The sequence below is a fragment of the Beta vulgaris genome, chromosome 8, assembly GCF_026745355.1.
Source record: "Beta vulgaris subsp. vulgaris cultivar EL10 chromosome 8, EL10.2, whole genome shotgun sequence".
Taxonomy (NCBI): domain Eukaryota; kingdom Viridiplantae; phylum Streptophyta; class Magnoliopsida; order Caryophyllales; family Amaranthaceae; genus Beta; species Beta vulgaris.
The window spans coordinates 33,212,272-33,229,057 of NC_079209.1; the positions used below are offsets into that span (position 1 = coordinate 33,212,272).

The 16,786-nt window shown below is 36.8% G+C and overlaps 1 protein-coding gene across 6 annotated transcripts; it reads left to right on the forward strand.

Moving 5' to 3' along the window:
- The first annotated feature begins 1,272 nt into the window (after nt 1–1,272).
- Nucleotides 1,273–14,117, forward strand: LOC104901238 (small RNA 2'-O-methyltransferase). 6 transcript variants are annotated; one of them, XM_010688787.4, is made up of 10 exons: nt 1,563–1,703; nt 2,308–2,456; nt 5,222–5,311; nt 5,927–6,256; nt 6,485–6,730; nt 7,709–8,661; nt 9,300–9,451; nt 9,604–9,720; nt 10,571–10,705; nt 13,310–14,117. In XM_010688787.4, the coding sequence occupies exons 4-10, from the start codon at nt 5,979–5,981 to the stop codon at nt 13,781–13,783; spliced, it is 2,355 nt and encodes a 784-aa protein (XP_010687089.1). In that variant the 5' UTR covers nt 1,563–1,703; nt 2,308–2,456; nt 5,222–5,311; nt 5,927–5,978; the 3' UTR covers nt 13,784–14,117. The 6 variants fall into 6 exon arrangements, with proteins under 6 accessions (XP_010687087.1, XP_010687089.1, XP_019106741.1 ...); XM_019251196.3 differs by lacking the exon at nt 2,308–2,456 and adding an exon at nt 3,573–3,706 and having other exon boundaries at nt 1,566–1,703; nt 5,799–6,256; XM_048634270.2 differs by lacking the exon at nt 2,308–2,456 and adding an exon at nt 3,579–3,706 and having other exon boundaries at nt 1,567–1,703; nt 5,799–6,256.
- Nucleotides 14,118–16,786: the final 2,669 nt, after the last annotated feature.

Below are 16,786 nucleotides of genomic sequence, written 5' to 3' on the forward strand. Positions count from 1 at the left end.
TAGTATATATACTACCTCTGATCTTTATTAGTTTACCTATATTCCTTTTTGAGATGTCCCTTGTTAATTTATCCATTTTTTTTGTTTTTATTTTTAGAATGGGACCAGTCACTTTCCTTCACACATACTTCCTCCATTTTTTAATAAATGACACACAGAGAAAGGGCACACATATTAAGGAACTTAGAGAGAGAAAGTTGGGGACCACAATTAACAAAGAAATTGCAATGTAATTAAATAACTTAACCACTTAATTAACTACCAATTCACCACCAACCTTTTACCCCACCACCCACTAGGCCACCGACCTAACCACGTCCACAACTAACACCACCACTACCGCCACCTTCGTCCACCATTGCCCACCACCGCGTGCTTGACACCATTGTCATCCACTATATTCTCCACCTGTCAACGTCTATTTACTATCCACATCCACCACCAACATCCACAACGTCCGTACACCATTACACAATGCTTAAAAAATCAAAATTTTCACCAAATTTTTTCCAAATATCTGAACAAGAAGAGGTATGAGACTTTGTTCTTCAAAATTACAGAGAAATAAAAATAAAGAAGATGGTGCCAGAAACCCAGAAAAACCAAGAACCTAAAAAACCGTCGCTAAGCTTGAAGATAGAGAAAGAGCCAGAAACCAAGAACCCTAAAAAACCGGGAAATCCAAAAAACCGTAGCCGGTACTGAGCTTGAGGAGAGAGAAAGAGTTGTGACGGATCTTGAGAGTCATGTGGTAGATGGTGTCGTCGAAGAAAGGGTTGAAGGAAACTGAGATGAGGAGATCTGGGTTGAGGAGAAAGAAGGTTGGTAATTGAACGGTGGTGGGCCGGAAAAAATGGTGGTGTGTTGAGGTGAGAGAAGATAAAGGGGGTGAGAAAGGAGGAAGATGGTGGTTGAAGGGTGGTGGGATTGAGATCAGAGAAAAAAAAATGGGTTGAGGGTGAGGATAAGTAGAGCAGCTAAGACATAGGGAGTGGGTGATTAAATCTAAGTTGGATTAAGTTTATAATTAGGTGATTAAATAGTTTGGTTTATAAAAAATAGTAATGGCAATTTTGTAATAAAAGTAATAAAAAATTTCCATTTTGATCTATGTATCACTTATTGAGTTATTGTGATATTTTCTTAAAAGAAATACGTGCCACTTATTAAAAAATAAAAAAATATATTTCACTGAAATATAAAATAATAATTTCTTTTTCATGTTATATTGCACTCCACCATGTTATTTGTTCTCCTATAGTTTTGTGAAAAAAAGAGTAAAGTAATAGACACCCGAGGCGAGGAGTACTTCTAAACAAATTGTTGTCTCCCTGAATTCTTCCCTCAGTCAATTCCCTTCTCCATACTCCTTCTTCTTCTTCACCGTAACACTGCAACAACAGAAAAAATTAAGAATGGAAGCTGCAACATTATCTTCTTCATCTCCCAATGTTGCAGTGAACAAACCAACGCTAACACCAAAATCCATAATATACCAGAAATTTGGTAATAAAGCATGTTATAAGATAGAAGAAGTCCAAGAAGAATCTTCTCAAAATGGATTCCCAGGTTTGGCTATAACTCAAAAGTGCCCTTCCCTCTTTCGCTGTTACTTGCAACTCCCCGAGTTCTCCGTTGTTTCCCAACCCTGTAAAAAGAAGAAGGAAGCTGAGCAATCTGCTGCACTTATGGCTATACAGAAGGTGAATTTTCTAGTTTTTTGGGTTTTTATTTTTAGTCTGCTTTATACGGACATGTTTAACTTTGTTCATAATGTCTGATTTTGTGTGCCGAATTTTCTTTTGTCGAAAATTGTTTCTTGGGATTGTGTTCCATTGTTATAGTCTGCTGTTTTATTGTGCCATTGGCCACCGGAGATGATTTCTTATGACGATTCATGTGAATCCGATCCCAAAGCATTTTGGTACTAAGGCTTAGTAGTTCTTGTTGTTGTAGTGGTATTTTAATAGTCCAAAGTTGGGTTTCTACTGGTTAACTACATTTTGGGTGAAATGCTAATTATGCTTGGAGTAATTTGTTGGTTTTTTCGTTGATGAGTATTTTTTTTAGGTAGATGAATATGCTTTGCCGGGGGAGGGGGGAGGGGTGGTGGTGGTGGTGGTGGTTGGGGATCCCACTTTGCATGGGGAAATAATCGAAGCCATTTTGGTACTAAGGCTTAGTAGTTGTTGGTTTGTTAATAGTGCAAAGTTGGGTTTATAGTGGTTAGCTACATTTTGGGTGAAATGCTACTTGGACTAATTTGTTGGTTTTTCTGTTGATGAGTATTTTTTTTTTTGAACGTAGATGAATATCCTTTGCCGTTGGGGTGGGGGGGGGGGGGACTGAGGATCCAACTTTGCATGGGGAAAGAATCGAACTATGAGTAATATCCACAAGTGTGGAAGGAAGGCCTCCAACCAACTAGGCCAACGTTGATTCTTTTTCGTTGATGAGTATGGTCTCCATTGTTTTGCATTGTTTTTGATGTTATGACTGGAATCTTCTTAAATTTTGAATGATATCGATTTGCTACTCTTGAAGGAGATCATATAAGAAGTCATGTACGTGTATACATGTGAATCACTGTAATAGGATAATGAGCAATAAATATCGTTGTGACATGATGTGGAATAGAACGGAGAGGAAACTTGATCTTGGAAGCCCCCAAGCTATGATGAAGGATTTACATTTTGCTCTTCACCTGTACATGAAGATACTAGATCTCGGTGGTGGTTATGGGGCACTTTGTCCAAAGGTCAAGTTAAATTTTTCATCGTATAAGGAAATTTGCTAGTGAAATATACTCTCACAAATAAATGCTATAGGATTGTGACACTTGATGTATTTATCTTTTTCAGTTAGGGTTTAGGTAAGATTTAATCTTAAATTCTTGTAAGGAAAAGCCAGCCAAAGCTAGCCTTAAGTCCATTAGTTTAACTTTGATTCGTTAAAGTCAATGTCACCAACAAGCAAAGCTAACCATTTGTGTCATTTTGTAAGTACAAACGCTTTCAACCAATTTGCAAAGGAACAAGAGAAAAAATTATCACCTTGAACAAGTCAGAAGTTGTTGAATGCAATTTTTTTATGAAAGATATTGCCAGTACAATAGCTATAGCTTAAGTTTCCAGCTTGATTCTCCTAGAGAAGGTAGAATTGTACTCCTAATACACCCTAGGAAAACTTGTGAAACCATGCATACGTCCAACTTTAGGCATCAGTCCAAGGAAAGAATCATTTCTTGCTTCACAAGAGTTCAAAAATAGCACCATTTTAGACTTTGAAAATATGTCCAGTTTTTGCATCAGCGTCACATCGATTTCTGCAACGAGTCCCTTGCTCATCTATTAATGTGGTAGTCATAGGCTTTCCTAAATGACTATATATAAACATTTAGTTGACAAGTAAGGGGAGAATATTTGATGATGGATAACTAATTAGAGAGTGACATGTGTCATATGCTGAGTAATTTCCCGTTGCAAAATTTGAAGGCTGCTACATGTCTTTTCCTAATCAATGGATTTGATGATGCTGACTAGTGAATGTGTGCAATTATGGCATGTGGCAAGTTTTAGGTGACTCGTGGTAGAAGAATGTTGGCTGGCTTTCAAGTGGGGCACATCAACCATTTCATAAATATCAAGAATTGCTCCTCACTATTTCCCTTGCCAAATGATTTTGGGACGCAACCCCACTAGAAATGGTATATATTCCTTGCCAAATGATTTTTGAATGGAACCCCACATGAAATGATAGGTGGTTTGACTCTTCTCCTTCAATGGGCAATAGGTGTCCTCTCAAAACTTAAACAAAGTTTGATAAAACAGTGGTATTAGTATGAGTTAAGTGTATATTGATATGTTGTTTGTTAGTGTATGGAGATTGACACTGATGCACAAATTGCAACTAATGACCTGTTGATATTATTATCTATTTCATTGATTGCAACGGAGATAAAGGATATGTCCTACAAAAACATAATTCTCTACCTAGATTTGTTATGCTAGTTCAGAGTTATAGTACATAACTATGTCTATGTATTATCTCACTTCTCACATGTTTGGTATGGTGGCTGGAGGGTTTGTTGACAAACTAGGTAACATTGTTGGAGTAAGTTTCAGATTCGAGGAATTAATCATATTTTGCGAGGCGAATTTTTTTTGAATATATTCATTTATTGAAACCCTTAACTCATCTTATGTGAAGCTTTGCATTCTTTAGCAGAATACCTTGATTTTGTTCTTGGAAGGTAGAAAGGAAAAATTAAATGGATCTTCTATTGTAGCGGAATGATCATAATTCTCTCGAACGACCCCATACACATACACGTGTTTATTTATATGAATAATTGGATGAGCAATCTCTGATCAATCTGCCTTTTGTCATATTATGGCATGTGTGCAAATTTTAGGCGACTCACGAAATTACGTAACATCGCGATGTCCGATACGTAATGCTGAGTTCCCGCGATTTTCTTCCCTGTTTAGGGCTACCTTTAAGATTTTAATGATTCCTTAAATCTATTATGTGTCCACAGACCGATAATTTAGTTTAAAATTTGAGTCAACTTAGAGTTGATTGATGCCATAAGATTTTTGTCCTTGTGAAATGCTCAAATGTGGTAACTTAGAGCTAATAATTTTCACAGAAGATGCATGCTTTGAATAGAGGATCATGGTTATGGCCTATGGGGAATTCCAACATAAAAAAAAACTTTTAATGCAGTAAGATTTTGTTACCAGTCAGGATTATAAAGATAGGTGACTAGTAGAGAGGGAAATCAGGGAATTGTATTGGACTCAGTTGTTATCCTTAGTAATCTAAAGAAGGGGGTAGAGTTTTGATGCATTGGTGCTATGATTACCTGGTAGTTGGTACACAAGTGTTATAAAAACTCGGCCAGACTCAAGACTTCACTTTACTCAAATAGAGGATTGGTCATCTTTGCTTCTCTCTTTCCAATAATATGCTGACATTGGACCTTGAGCCTCATGATTAAAAGTATACTATGCACTTTGGCAAGTTATTTTGATAAAACAACAATAAGCTTTAAGTAAGTGGTGACATTTCGGTTTGTTATGTATTGTCTTGCATGAAAGCTGCACATCCAAAGAGTTGTTGGATTTCTAGAGATTACTCTCGTTTTTAATGTAGCTAAAATGTTGTTGATCCAAGTATTTTTTTCATTACTGTTTTCTTTCTTCATTTTTTCTTGCAGCTAGGCATTGATTCGCTGAAAAGCAGCCTCACTGTATCAGATGCAGCTGTTGAGTTGATCTCTCGTCTCTCGTTTATATTTTCAAGTGAGGTTGGTGTCTTTTCCTACTTGCCCTTTTTCCTCTTCTAGGCAGTTTGACCAATATCTTATTAGCCAGTAACCCGTCCTCCCTCTCTGCAAAAGAATTTGTTGGGTTAATTGAAGTCCTTGTACATAATATGCTGTAGGAACAGGGGAGTTTACCGTTGAAATCTGTACATGCAAGGTGCTAATATGTATGGTACATAAGCAAGATTATGATGCCCAATATAACAAGTAATAGGTCACTGCTTTTTTTGAAAACCGTTGATTTTGTATCTAATCTCCTCGTGTCATTAGTAATAACATTGAGCTAAAACATACCAGGTTGGTGTTCACTGCAATTATGCATATGACACAAATAACTCTGATTATTGTCAAACCATTTAGATTGTGTTCATTTTTGGCCTATGGGGGTTAACAGCTTTGTTTTCTGTGAACTTGTGGTCAATCTAAGTCTGGAACATAACTAGTTCTTATCTTTGCTTATTTGTTGTAGTTCCTATCATCACTTCATCCACTGAGCAGTCACTTAAAGGCGATTTCTTACAGACAGGGTGAACTTAGTGGCTTTGTTCCTGTATCTGTTTTAATTGCTTGTGATGCAAAGCTTGGAAATTTATGCAGATCCATTGATGCAAGGGTTGAGTCAAATCCTTTCTTGTCTATACCTCTTGTCATGAAAGCTGCAGCTAGATTAACAGAATTACTTATTACCTTAGAGGAAGATCTTTCGATCAGGAGGAAGAATCCTTATCTCTCAGATGCTATATTAGCATTACCCTGCCCACGGTCAGACGTGACAAATGAACCTTTGACAGAGGCTGTATATATTCCATTTTCCCTTGCTAAGGATGTGAGATCCCTTAGTATAAATTTGTATCAGGAAGGCTATTACCTGGATGTTATTGCCAAAGAGCTTGATGTTGTTATTGCTTCAAAAGTCCTTATCTCTAGGTAAGTTACTTTAAATCACTTAAACTGCTTGTCAGGCATGATTTGTTACCTAAACTATGTTCCAGTTGGCTACAGAGCTTTTTCTGTTTTTGCCAAATAAACAATTTCTTTTGACGGTTCATGTTAGCCAACCCCAAATCATTTTGGGACTAAGGCTTTGTTGTTGTTGTTGTTGCTCTCAGAGTCCTTACACTAAGATACAAGTTTATAATTTTCTATCTTTTGCAGGACAATCGGTAAAGCTTCGTCTGAGTCAAGACTGTATTATTCTGCTTCAGAGCCAAGTAATTTGGATTCAGTTTTGGTGTCTCATGAAGCAAACGAGCTATCTTATTCTGATAGTTCTTTCAATGTCCGTGCTAGTTACATGCTGGGACAACATGTTTATGGTAATGCAATTTTAGCATCAGTTGGATACACATGGAGAGGTGCAGAGTTATTCAATGAAGATGTATCTATGCGTTCCTATTACAGGTCAATTTCTCGTTCCGTGCTTGCTTTCTCCACTTCTATATAATTTATTCTACAATTTATTACTATGCTTAATGAATTTCTCAGTAGCGACTACTTCATAGAGTGGGAATTTGTCAATGGAGACTCTTACATGTTACATCTTTATTGAAACTGTGATGTTGTTTCATTTTCAAATGCTAAACAAAAAAAATTTTGTGCAAGGATCTTCATAAGTTTCCTTTTCGATTGTGGTGGAGTGCACTCGAATTACCTTGATCAGGAAATTGTAACCAGTGCTTGGCATGTAAAATTATAACTGGTCCTAAATGTGCCCAAGTTGTCAAGTATCACATGAGGTGATATCAATTTAGTGTCTGACCTGATAAACGCTTGTCCAGAATTCATAATAATACTACTACTAATTACCACTAAATTTTCTACTGACTGACCTCATTCATGAAGTCCACTGGTTGGCGATGCTTTTAAGTCACTCTCTTAATAGTAATCTTTTTTTGATAATCTGGGCCAATGAAAAATCATTTCTTTGACAAGCATTGCTATATTCTGGGTCAAAATTTAGGCCTAATGAAACATGTAAGTTGTGATGTTGTCTATTGCTTCATGGATGTGCAACTTTTTGTTTCATGAGGAGGTTTTAACTTCTCTGTCTGAAAGGATTTGATTTGTCTATTATGTCAGAGTATCATGTCTTAATTATTTGTGTAAGCTGTATTGCATCTTCCCTGGCATATAATAACTTTAATCTTTACCTGAGATCCTGCATTTGCCTTTTGTTCTGTTAGCAATATGAAGTTGTGACATTTTTTTTGTTTAGAATATCATTTCTTTGTATAGCAGAATAGGTGAATGGATGTGTATCTTTATGTTTTAGCCTTTTGATTCTCATATAAGTTCAAAATTATGTTTTACTTGCTTTACAAATGAATATGGTATTTTCAAGAATTTGATGGTGGGTTCATTGATATAAATGATTGCCAGGATGCTTGTTGCGAGAATGCCTGATGGGCTTTACAAGTTATCTAGAGATTCTTTACTCATAGCTGATTTACCTGGGTTGTTTACCACTAAAACAAACTGGAGGGGCTCTTTGCCAAGGGATATCCTCTGTGCATTCTGCCGTCAACATAGACTCTCTGAACCTGTTTTCGATGTTGTCTGCAACTCCAATAAATCTGATCATGACTCGCATGGATCATGCAGTAACCTATCAACTGAAAAGTTACGCACGGGAGTTGCATCTAAAACTAGAGGAGCTCTGGCCACAATTGGCCCAAATTCAGCTAAAATAGAATCCTTTAGTTGCGGAGTTAAAGTGTTCTCAAAGAATCACAATTTAATTCTTGAAAGTTCTCGCATAGATACTTTTATGAAACAAGGGGATGCAGTGCAGAATGCTTCTCTGAGAGTTCTTTCCTTTTTAAACTTGTACTTCAAGCAACCAAATATGACTATAGAGGAGCTGTGTTTACTTGGTGCTGATTGTGATATACAATGCCACTCCACATGTTTTATGAAGGAGTTTTCTCTTTGTCAACTATTGCATAAGGTTCAGCAGCCAAGTCATTTACGAGGAGGCCACAAACTGAACACAAACCATAGAGATCCATCAAATGTTGTGTCCATCTTCGAGAATAAACAATGGAGCATACAAGGAGCAGCGTGTGGATCCTTGCCGTCTAATGGATCTCTTGTCTCTATAAGCTATAGTGTAATCTTGGTTTCTAAAAGCATTCAAATCCGAGAAATACTGGAGAAAAGCGATGAATTTGAGTTTGAGATTGGCATAGGAGCAGTAATTTCATGCATTGAAGCAGCTGTTTTGCAGTTGACAGCTGGACAATCTGTTTGCTTCTATCTTGACATGCCACAAACAGAGCTAGTTTTGGCAGCGACTATGGACTGTGAAAAAGTCCTTTCCTTTTTATCCTCAAGTGAGCTGATCCATTTTTCTTTTTCTTGTACGTTGTTTCTTTCAGTTGCTACACTTCGATTTGCATTCTTGCTAATGCATAACTTTGACCATTAATATCTTGATATTACGTATTAGTGACCAATACAAAGCTGCTATTTTGAAAATATACCTTTTATAATCCAACATCTTACATACTAATGTTTTATATATATATATATATATATATATATATATATATATATATATTAGTCAAAAATATTCGGGCTGGTTAGTATATGAATTGCATATAGAAAGTGTTGCAACTAATTGAAAACATAGATACTACACTAGCCTCTTTGAGGATGTTTGAATTGATATGGCCATCAACTGGATTTTTTTTGCAATTTCCACTTTCCATGCGTTCTAAACTTTAGATTCCTTTAGTCTTATCATATAAAAGACTGTTTTACAAACTCTTCAACTATCCCAAACGTTAGAAAGTGTATATGTCAAATGGTATTAGATTCCTTTGAAATTTGGCAGGGTTTAACCTACAGCAGTACACATCAAACCCTATGGTTGAAATTATTTCTAGTGATTAAATGTTTAACTAAGATATGCCTGGATTTTGCCTACCTTCTATAATCAAGTGTATTTTTTTGTGAGTTCTCTTTCCAGAATCTTGTTTCTTGGAATACTCCATAACAGTGCTGCGAGTAACAGAACCTTTGGAAGATAGAATGGAACAGGCTCTGTTCAGCCCTCCGCTGTCAAAGCAGCGTTTGGAATTTGCATTACGGTGCATTAAAGAATTTTCTGCTACTTCTTTGGTACATATTTATGGTTTCTTTCCGCTATATTTTAGAACATGCACCTGATTGCTGACTCCTATTTCTTATTTAATTAGTAAATTAAATTATTACTATTACTATTATTATCATTCCAGCAGATAATTAAAAGAACTGACCTCTTATTTCTACAGATCGATTTTGGGTGTGGTTCTGGAAGTTTATTGGAATCGTTAGTTGATACACCAAGCTCTTTGGAGAAGATTGTCGGTATTGATGTTTCTCAGAAGGGTCTCATTCGTGCTGCCAAGGTATGCTATCATGGAGCCTATGACATTCTGGTCCTTAACCTTAGACCTTTGCCTTTTAGTGTCTATGTAATTGATGAGGTTGACTATTGTCAAGAATGAGAAGTTGGGGGTAGCTATTTTAAAAACAAGGGGACTTATATATTTTGATGGAATGGCTCACTTTAAATATTTCTCCTCCATACCCTATAATCTTTTTATTCCATATTATCTGTCATTTAAAATACCCATGCTCTAGTATCTATCAGATTAAGGTATCTAAACCTACCTATCAATATATAAACAGGTCAGAGGGTGTTGTGAAAACAACTTCAATATTTGCAGGTTCATTAGGATTATCATTGGAGTTTATCTTTTATGTTTAATTTCATGCATAGATTTAGTCCCTTTAGAGGGTCGGTTCATTATCATTTTCTTTTTTCTAAAGCCAAAAGTATGGAAAATCAGAAAAAGTAGTTTCTAGTTTTCACAATTAACATGATTAGTACAAGTATTTTAAGCTCATTACAGGCTATAGCACCTATATCATAGACTTTAAAATAAATATCTAAAACTGTTAGTGATGCTGGATGGCTCCCTTTCTTATGTTTTGATAACGTTTTAAATGGGTGCTTTATTGCTACAATATATGCATGTGGGCTTTCGGTTTTGCTATTGTTTATGACTGTTTACGTGAAAGCGGGATAAATCTGTTCTTTGCCACGTGCTTCTTGTTAGCGAGATTGTCAAGGAGTAGCGAGTTAGGCAATACTAGTGTTTACTAGATACTTGGAATACATGGGGATATGTTATTTATGTACTGCCTCCATCACCCTTCTCATTGCTGAGTTATGGTTTCATGTTGTATTCTCAGGTCCTAAATTCAAAACTAGATAAGTTGGAGGCTGTGATGCTCACATCAAATATTCAATTAGCAATTCTTTATGAGGGTAGCATAACTGAATTCGATTCTCGCCTGAGTGGATTTGATGTCGGTACATGCTTAGAGGTTTGTTGAACTTTCTTCTCTGATTTTTGACTTTATCTTCCTTGGTTTTTACATATCTTCTGCTTGTTTCAGTAATAGGACTCTGGTAAGTGACTTAGATTTTTACATGATTTGTTTTAGACTACGCCACATAATTGTTTACAACTTTGATAGGACAGAACTATGTGGATCTCATCTAATTTGAAGCTGTCTTTGTTGAACTAGCCTTTTCTTTCGGATAGAGAAAAACCAAGAACTCTGCTGGACCAAGTTTAAGCAAAATTGATGTGCCAGTCACCTTTTGATTGGATAGAAGTGATGGAGGGAAAGGGATAGGAGGGAAGGAGAGAGAAGGGTGAGGGAAGGAAGGGGAGAGAAAATTAAGCTTGCATTTTCTTTCCAAATCTATTCAATATGGGAAGAATTTGGTTCATTAAGAGGGGAGAAATCCTTCCAATTCTCTTCCCTTTCCCTCTCTATGTTGTATTGGACACAGGAAAATCCACCCCTTCATTTCCCTTCACTTCCTTTCCTAGATTCCTCTACCTGAACAAACTTAACTACTGTTTTGAATAACGTTAATGGAGAGAAGATGAGGAGAGGGAAGAAGAGGGGAGGAAAAGGCGGGGGAAGGCTAAACTTAAAGCCTTTTCTGTGAGTGGGTTCCCATTTTCCCTTAAATTATTTCCAACATGGAAAGGATTTTTTTTCTTTTGAGGAGGGTAAATTGATCCCTCCCTTCCCTCATCAAACCCTTATCCAAAAAAGTGGAATTGAATCCCCTCACTCACCCTCTCCTCCGCTTCCTTTCCTTTCAAATCACTCTATTCAAGAAAACTGTAAAAGGTATTACTAAAAAGATCTCCATACAATCTAAAGAAAGTGAGGCACATTGCCTTTATCATTCAAATCTTCCTTATCCAAAGTGCTGAAAAATTCGAATTTTTTTTTACTTTCAAGACTTATAAGGTAACAAATAAACTTATGTCAGTAAAACGCCTCCCCCTTGCTATCCTTAATCTCAAACCAGATATGCTGATGTGACGAGAACATGGTTTCAGATCTCGATGTGTGGGATATACAGGTCATGGAGCCACTTGTGGGCAAAGAGGATGGTTTGTGGCTGTCACTGCCCTAGCGGACTCGGGTAGCTTAAAAGCTTCAACAGTGTGGTGATGCATCTGAAAATTTATAGAATGGACGAGAAAGAACGTGGGCTAACCCACTTTATACCGGTTATTGCAAACAATTGAAAGCAGCCTTTTCACTGATCCAAGGGTACACAGCACCCATTGGAAGACATAGTACATTATCATTAAGTGCTTAAGCTTAGGCCCATACATTCATGTTAATTGTTAAGCCTCCACAAACAAGCTGCACATCTGGCTTTAACTTTGGGATGTTCCTTTCCAGTTATGTAGCCAGGAATGGAAGATGCACGTGGAGATTTTTGTGGCTACAAAGAAGATGTTCAAGTCAACACTTGACCCAGTTCCTGATTCTTATGCAACTGCTGATACCCTTTAAATCGCTTTCTAGTTTATTATGCTTTAGTTTCAGAATCTTCTGTTTTTTTTTTTTCTTTTTCAAATCTAAAGAATGTGTTCCAAAGGTAAGTTGTTTTCCATATCTAGAGATTTCTCTCGTCTCTGGTTAGTTGTAGCATCGGGAGGATCCCCCCTCCCCCCCCCAAACAATTGAAACAACAGGCAGCCTTTTCACTGATCCATGGGTACACAGCACCCATTGGAAGACATAGTACGTTATCTTTAAGTGCTTAAGCTTAGGCCCATACATTCATGTTAATTGTTAAGCCTTCACAAACAAGCTGCACATCTGGCTTTAACTTTGGGATGTTCCTTTCCAGTTATGTAGCCAGGAATGGAAGATGCACGTGGAGAAATTTGTGGCTACAAAGAAGATGTTCAAGTCAACACTTGACCCAATTCCTGATTCTTATGCAACTGCTGATACCCTTTAAATCGCTTTCTAGTTTATTATGCTTTAGTTTCAGAATCTTCTGTTTTTTTTTTCTTTTTGAAATCTAAAGAATGTGTTCCAAAGGTAAGTTGTTTCCCATATCTAGAGATTTCTTTCGTCTCTGGTTGGTTGTAGCATCGGGAGGATCCCCCTCCCCCTCCCCCCCGGTATGAGGGATCACACCCTCCCATCTGCAAAATTAGAGATAGCACAAGGCTTTATATCAACCGACAAACTAATCAATCATCATATTTTACTCTTTAGGACTTACAAGGTGAAATCTTGAAAAATACACCTTCTTTAGCAATAATATCCAAAATAGGGGAATCATTAATAGTAAAGAGGCAGTAAGTACAAGAAATAGTAAGAAATTGCTTCTCTATATAGAAAGGTCACTAGAGAAACTGGTCTGCTACCAATATCAGTCCTGTAATAGACCACGGGGAAAAGAAAAAGATGAAAGTATGATGTAAACATTTTTCTGTTAGAACAAGGTATATTCCCTGAAAGTATGTCCCGTTTATTGTGCTCGAGTCCATATACATGCTTTCATAACTTGACACCAACAGAAATGTGCATAGAGAATGAGCCCTTAAAATTTTGCCTTATTATTTTCCTCTGTTGATGCTTATAATTTCTTTTTAGGTGATAGAGCATATGGAAGAGGATCAAGCATGCTTATTTGGTGATATTGCACTCGGCTTATTTTGCCCCAGGGTTCTGATTGTCTCAACCCCGAATTACGAGTACAATGTTATTCTGCAAAGGTCTAATCTAGCAAGCCAAGAGGAGGATCCAGATGATAAGGCAAAAGTACAACCATGTAAATTCCGTAATCATGATCACAAATTCGAGTGGACAAGACAACAGTTTGATCACTGGGCAACTGGCTTGGCCCTGAAATACAATTACAGTGTCGAGTTTGGTGGAGTGGGAGGTATACAGGGCGTGGAACCAGGGTTTGCTTCTCAAATAGCAGTTTTCAGAAGAAAGCAACACGAACCTGTGAAAGATTCTGGAGAAACCACACATACTCAAAGCCATTACAAAACATTATGGAAATGGGATGCTACTAATTCGGTTGGCGAGTCAGGACCTTGCTCAGTTGAATGCAACTGAAGATCTATATGTTGATTGCTAATATGTTAAATGTGTTCTCATCGACTTCGCTTCAGAACTTGTGGGTTGTTTCTACACTATCAGAGGTCCTTTTCTTTTATATGGTCCTGGTCTCATCCTACTTCAACTTAGATTACCCACAACTTTTAACGTGACGTCTAAGTTGGCATTTGTGGACACACTAATTTATTACATATAATTGATTTTCTGAACATGCTTGGAGTAGGAAGTTTGTTAGGCTGTTGAACAGCCTGTTGGCCAATCTCCTTGTAATACATGCTTTGGCTAATACTGGGAATTTATCAATGTTCCAGTTGATGGTGGAATTTCATTACTTTTGGTACAAGTCTTTGAACCGAAGATGCAGTCGGTTTGTGATACAAAATTTCGTTAACAAATCTTTGAGCTTTTATACTTGCATATTACTTAGAGCCAATTCTCTCATCAAGAGTGGTGCTTTTGTATGTGATTGACTACAATTATGCCTCCGATTCTCCCTTACAGTTCACCCCCTCCCCTTTCCCCTCATATAAACACAATTCCCGTTGCTTGGGAAATCGCCTCCAACTCATTCTTTCAGATCATTTTTTGATGGGTCCGTTCGAGGTTCTTCAGGTGCGTGGGAGTCATCCTCTGTGTTGAACCCTAGTTTTGATGATGATAAAGGAACAAAGATGCAAATTAAGTAGTGGACTAGCGAGTTATTTAAGTGTATGAATTTCAAGGTATCATTGAAAAGAACAAAGAGAATAATAAGTCAAGGGAGAAATCAAGTTTGAATTTTGAAGACTAAGTGAAGATGTTTTCCTAATTGATACTGGAGCAACATTGGAGCAAGAAGAATAAAGCGAGGCGTTTTATTTCTAGTTCCATTGTTAAGGAACGAGTAAAGATGGTAAGGAACTGTGACAATTTTTATTTGAGAATGATAGTCTGTTCCTTTGTAAGGAACAGACGAATTAGCACTAAACTAATGAGTTAAAGGAACTAACAAATAAAAGGAATTAGACTTAGGTTGAAGCATTACAACGGTAAATTGATGGCAGTTGAGAAGATAATGCATAGAATATAGGTAACCGTTTTTATCTAAGGAAAAATCTGATTTTATGGAAAATCTTTTTAAGGAAAAGATTTTATTTTTCAAACGATAATAAAAATGTTATTCGGTTTTTACGGAATTTATTTTAAAGATAATATTTTTATTAAAGTAATTTAATTTCAGATTTAATATTTAATATGTTTTAAATTAAATCCGATTTTCGAGTAATGCTCAAAGTAGTTACTATAATCAAGGAGCAGTAACCAAAAACACTCCCACGTCTAAAAGTGATCATGGGATCATGGGATGTTTTGAGGAACGTGTTCCTTGGGGTAAGGAACATCATGGGATAATGGTGTTTCACAAATGCATGATTTAATTCCCACGTTCTACAATACTGTCACTATAATTAATAATGTCTAAGTAAGTTCCAAATTGTGTCTGACTAAGTGCTTTAGGGAGTTTAACTAATTAAAGTGTCAGTGCCTTCATTCTCTCATAATAGCCATTTGTTATTTACTTTCTTACTCTAATTCCACTAAACTTATTTCGATATATTGTATTTTGGTTTTTGGGGTAATAGGACTTTGATTGAAGTTCTGCAAGAGAGAAGCTTTGGGTGAAGCTAGAAAGAGAGAGAAAACTTTGAGTGAAGTTGAGAGGAACTGCTGTTAAGGGAACAATGGCTCAGGAACTTGAGTTTAGGAACTCAAGGTGTGGCTCGTAAGTAGAATTAGGTTGTAACAGAGTTGTTTGGCCTAATTAGTGAAAGGGTTGAGTTTAAAATCTCTAGTGGTCGAGGTTGTTTCTTCTTGTTGGGCCCAAGAAGTTTTTTCTCGTAAAAATCTCTTGTGTTCCTTTAGCTTGTTTATTTGTTTAAGTTTGAATTTCCGCAAAAAGTTACGTTTATTTCTACACATACAATTCACCCCCCTCTTGTAGTGTTCCTAGTGAAATAACAATTGGTATCAGTGCAAAACTCACGAAAGATAGGAAACCCTATTGAGAAAAAGATCCAAGGAACAATGAATACCACCGAGAAACTTGAGGAAGGTTACTCTACTCAAAGGCCTCCCATGTTCAATGGTAAAATCTACTCCTACTGGAAGAACCGAATATAGATATTCATCAATGCTGAAAACTACCATGTATGGAGAGTCATTGAAGTTGGTGATTTCGAGGTCACAACTACAAATGACAAAAATGAGGTAATTCTGAAACCCTTCTCTGAATATGACAAAGCTGATGTTGAAAAAATGGAAGTAAATGCCATGGCTGTTAAATTGTTGCATTGCGGACTTGGACCTCATGAACATAATAGGATCATGGGATGCAAATCCGCAAAGCAAATATGAGACTTACTAGAAGTAACCCACGAAGGAACTAATGAAGTCAAAAGATCTAAAATTGATTTACTAATAAATCAATATGAACTGTTCTCCATGAAGATTAAGGAAAGTATTGAAGAGATGTTTACTCGTTTCACTAACATTATTAATGAGTTAGCTTCTCTTGGAAAGTATATTTCATCAGAGGAACATGTTCGAAAGGTTCTTAGGAGTCTTCCTAAGGACATATGGATGGCTAAGGTCACTGCTTTACAAGAAACAAAAGACTTCACTAAGTTCAATTTGGAACAGCTGGCTGGGTCACTTATGACTCATGAGCTTCACCTTGACACTGAGTATGGTGAAAGCTCCAAATCAAAATCCATTGCTCTCAAAGCAGATGATGAAGATGACTATGACTCAGAAGAAGAGGAAGCAACACTCATAGTTCGAAAATTTCGAAAGATGTACAGGAACATGAAAAACGGGAACTTTAAAGGTAAGACTAAAAAGTTTTCTAACAAAGATGCTTGTCATAAATGTGGAAGTACATATCACTTCATCAAGGAATGTCCACTTTGGAAAAATGATAAAACCAAAGAAAAGAACAAGGAACGCTTTGCTGAAAGGAACAAG

What these genes read in the sequence shown, in the direction of transcription:
- LOC104901238 (XM_010688785.4), top strand. Translation starts at nt 1,416, where the DNA reads ATGGAAGCTGCAACATTATCTTCTTCATCTCCCAATGTTGCAGTGAAC. An exon ending in CACTTATGGCTATACAGAAG is followed by an intron (nt 1,704 to 5,221) that starts GTGAATTTTCTA and finishes TTTTTCTTGCAG; the next exon opens with CTAGGCATTGATTCGCTGAA. An exon ending in GTCTCATTCGTGCTGCCAAG is followed by an intron (nt 9,721 to 10,570) that starts GTATGCTATCAT and finishes TTGTATTCTCAG; the next exon opens with GTCCTAAATTCAAAACTAGA.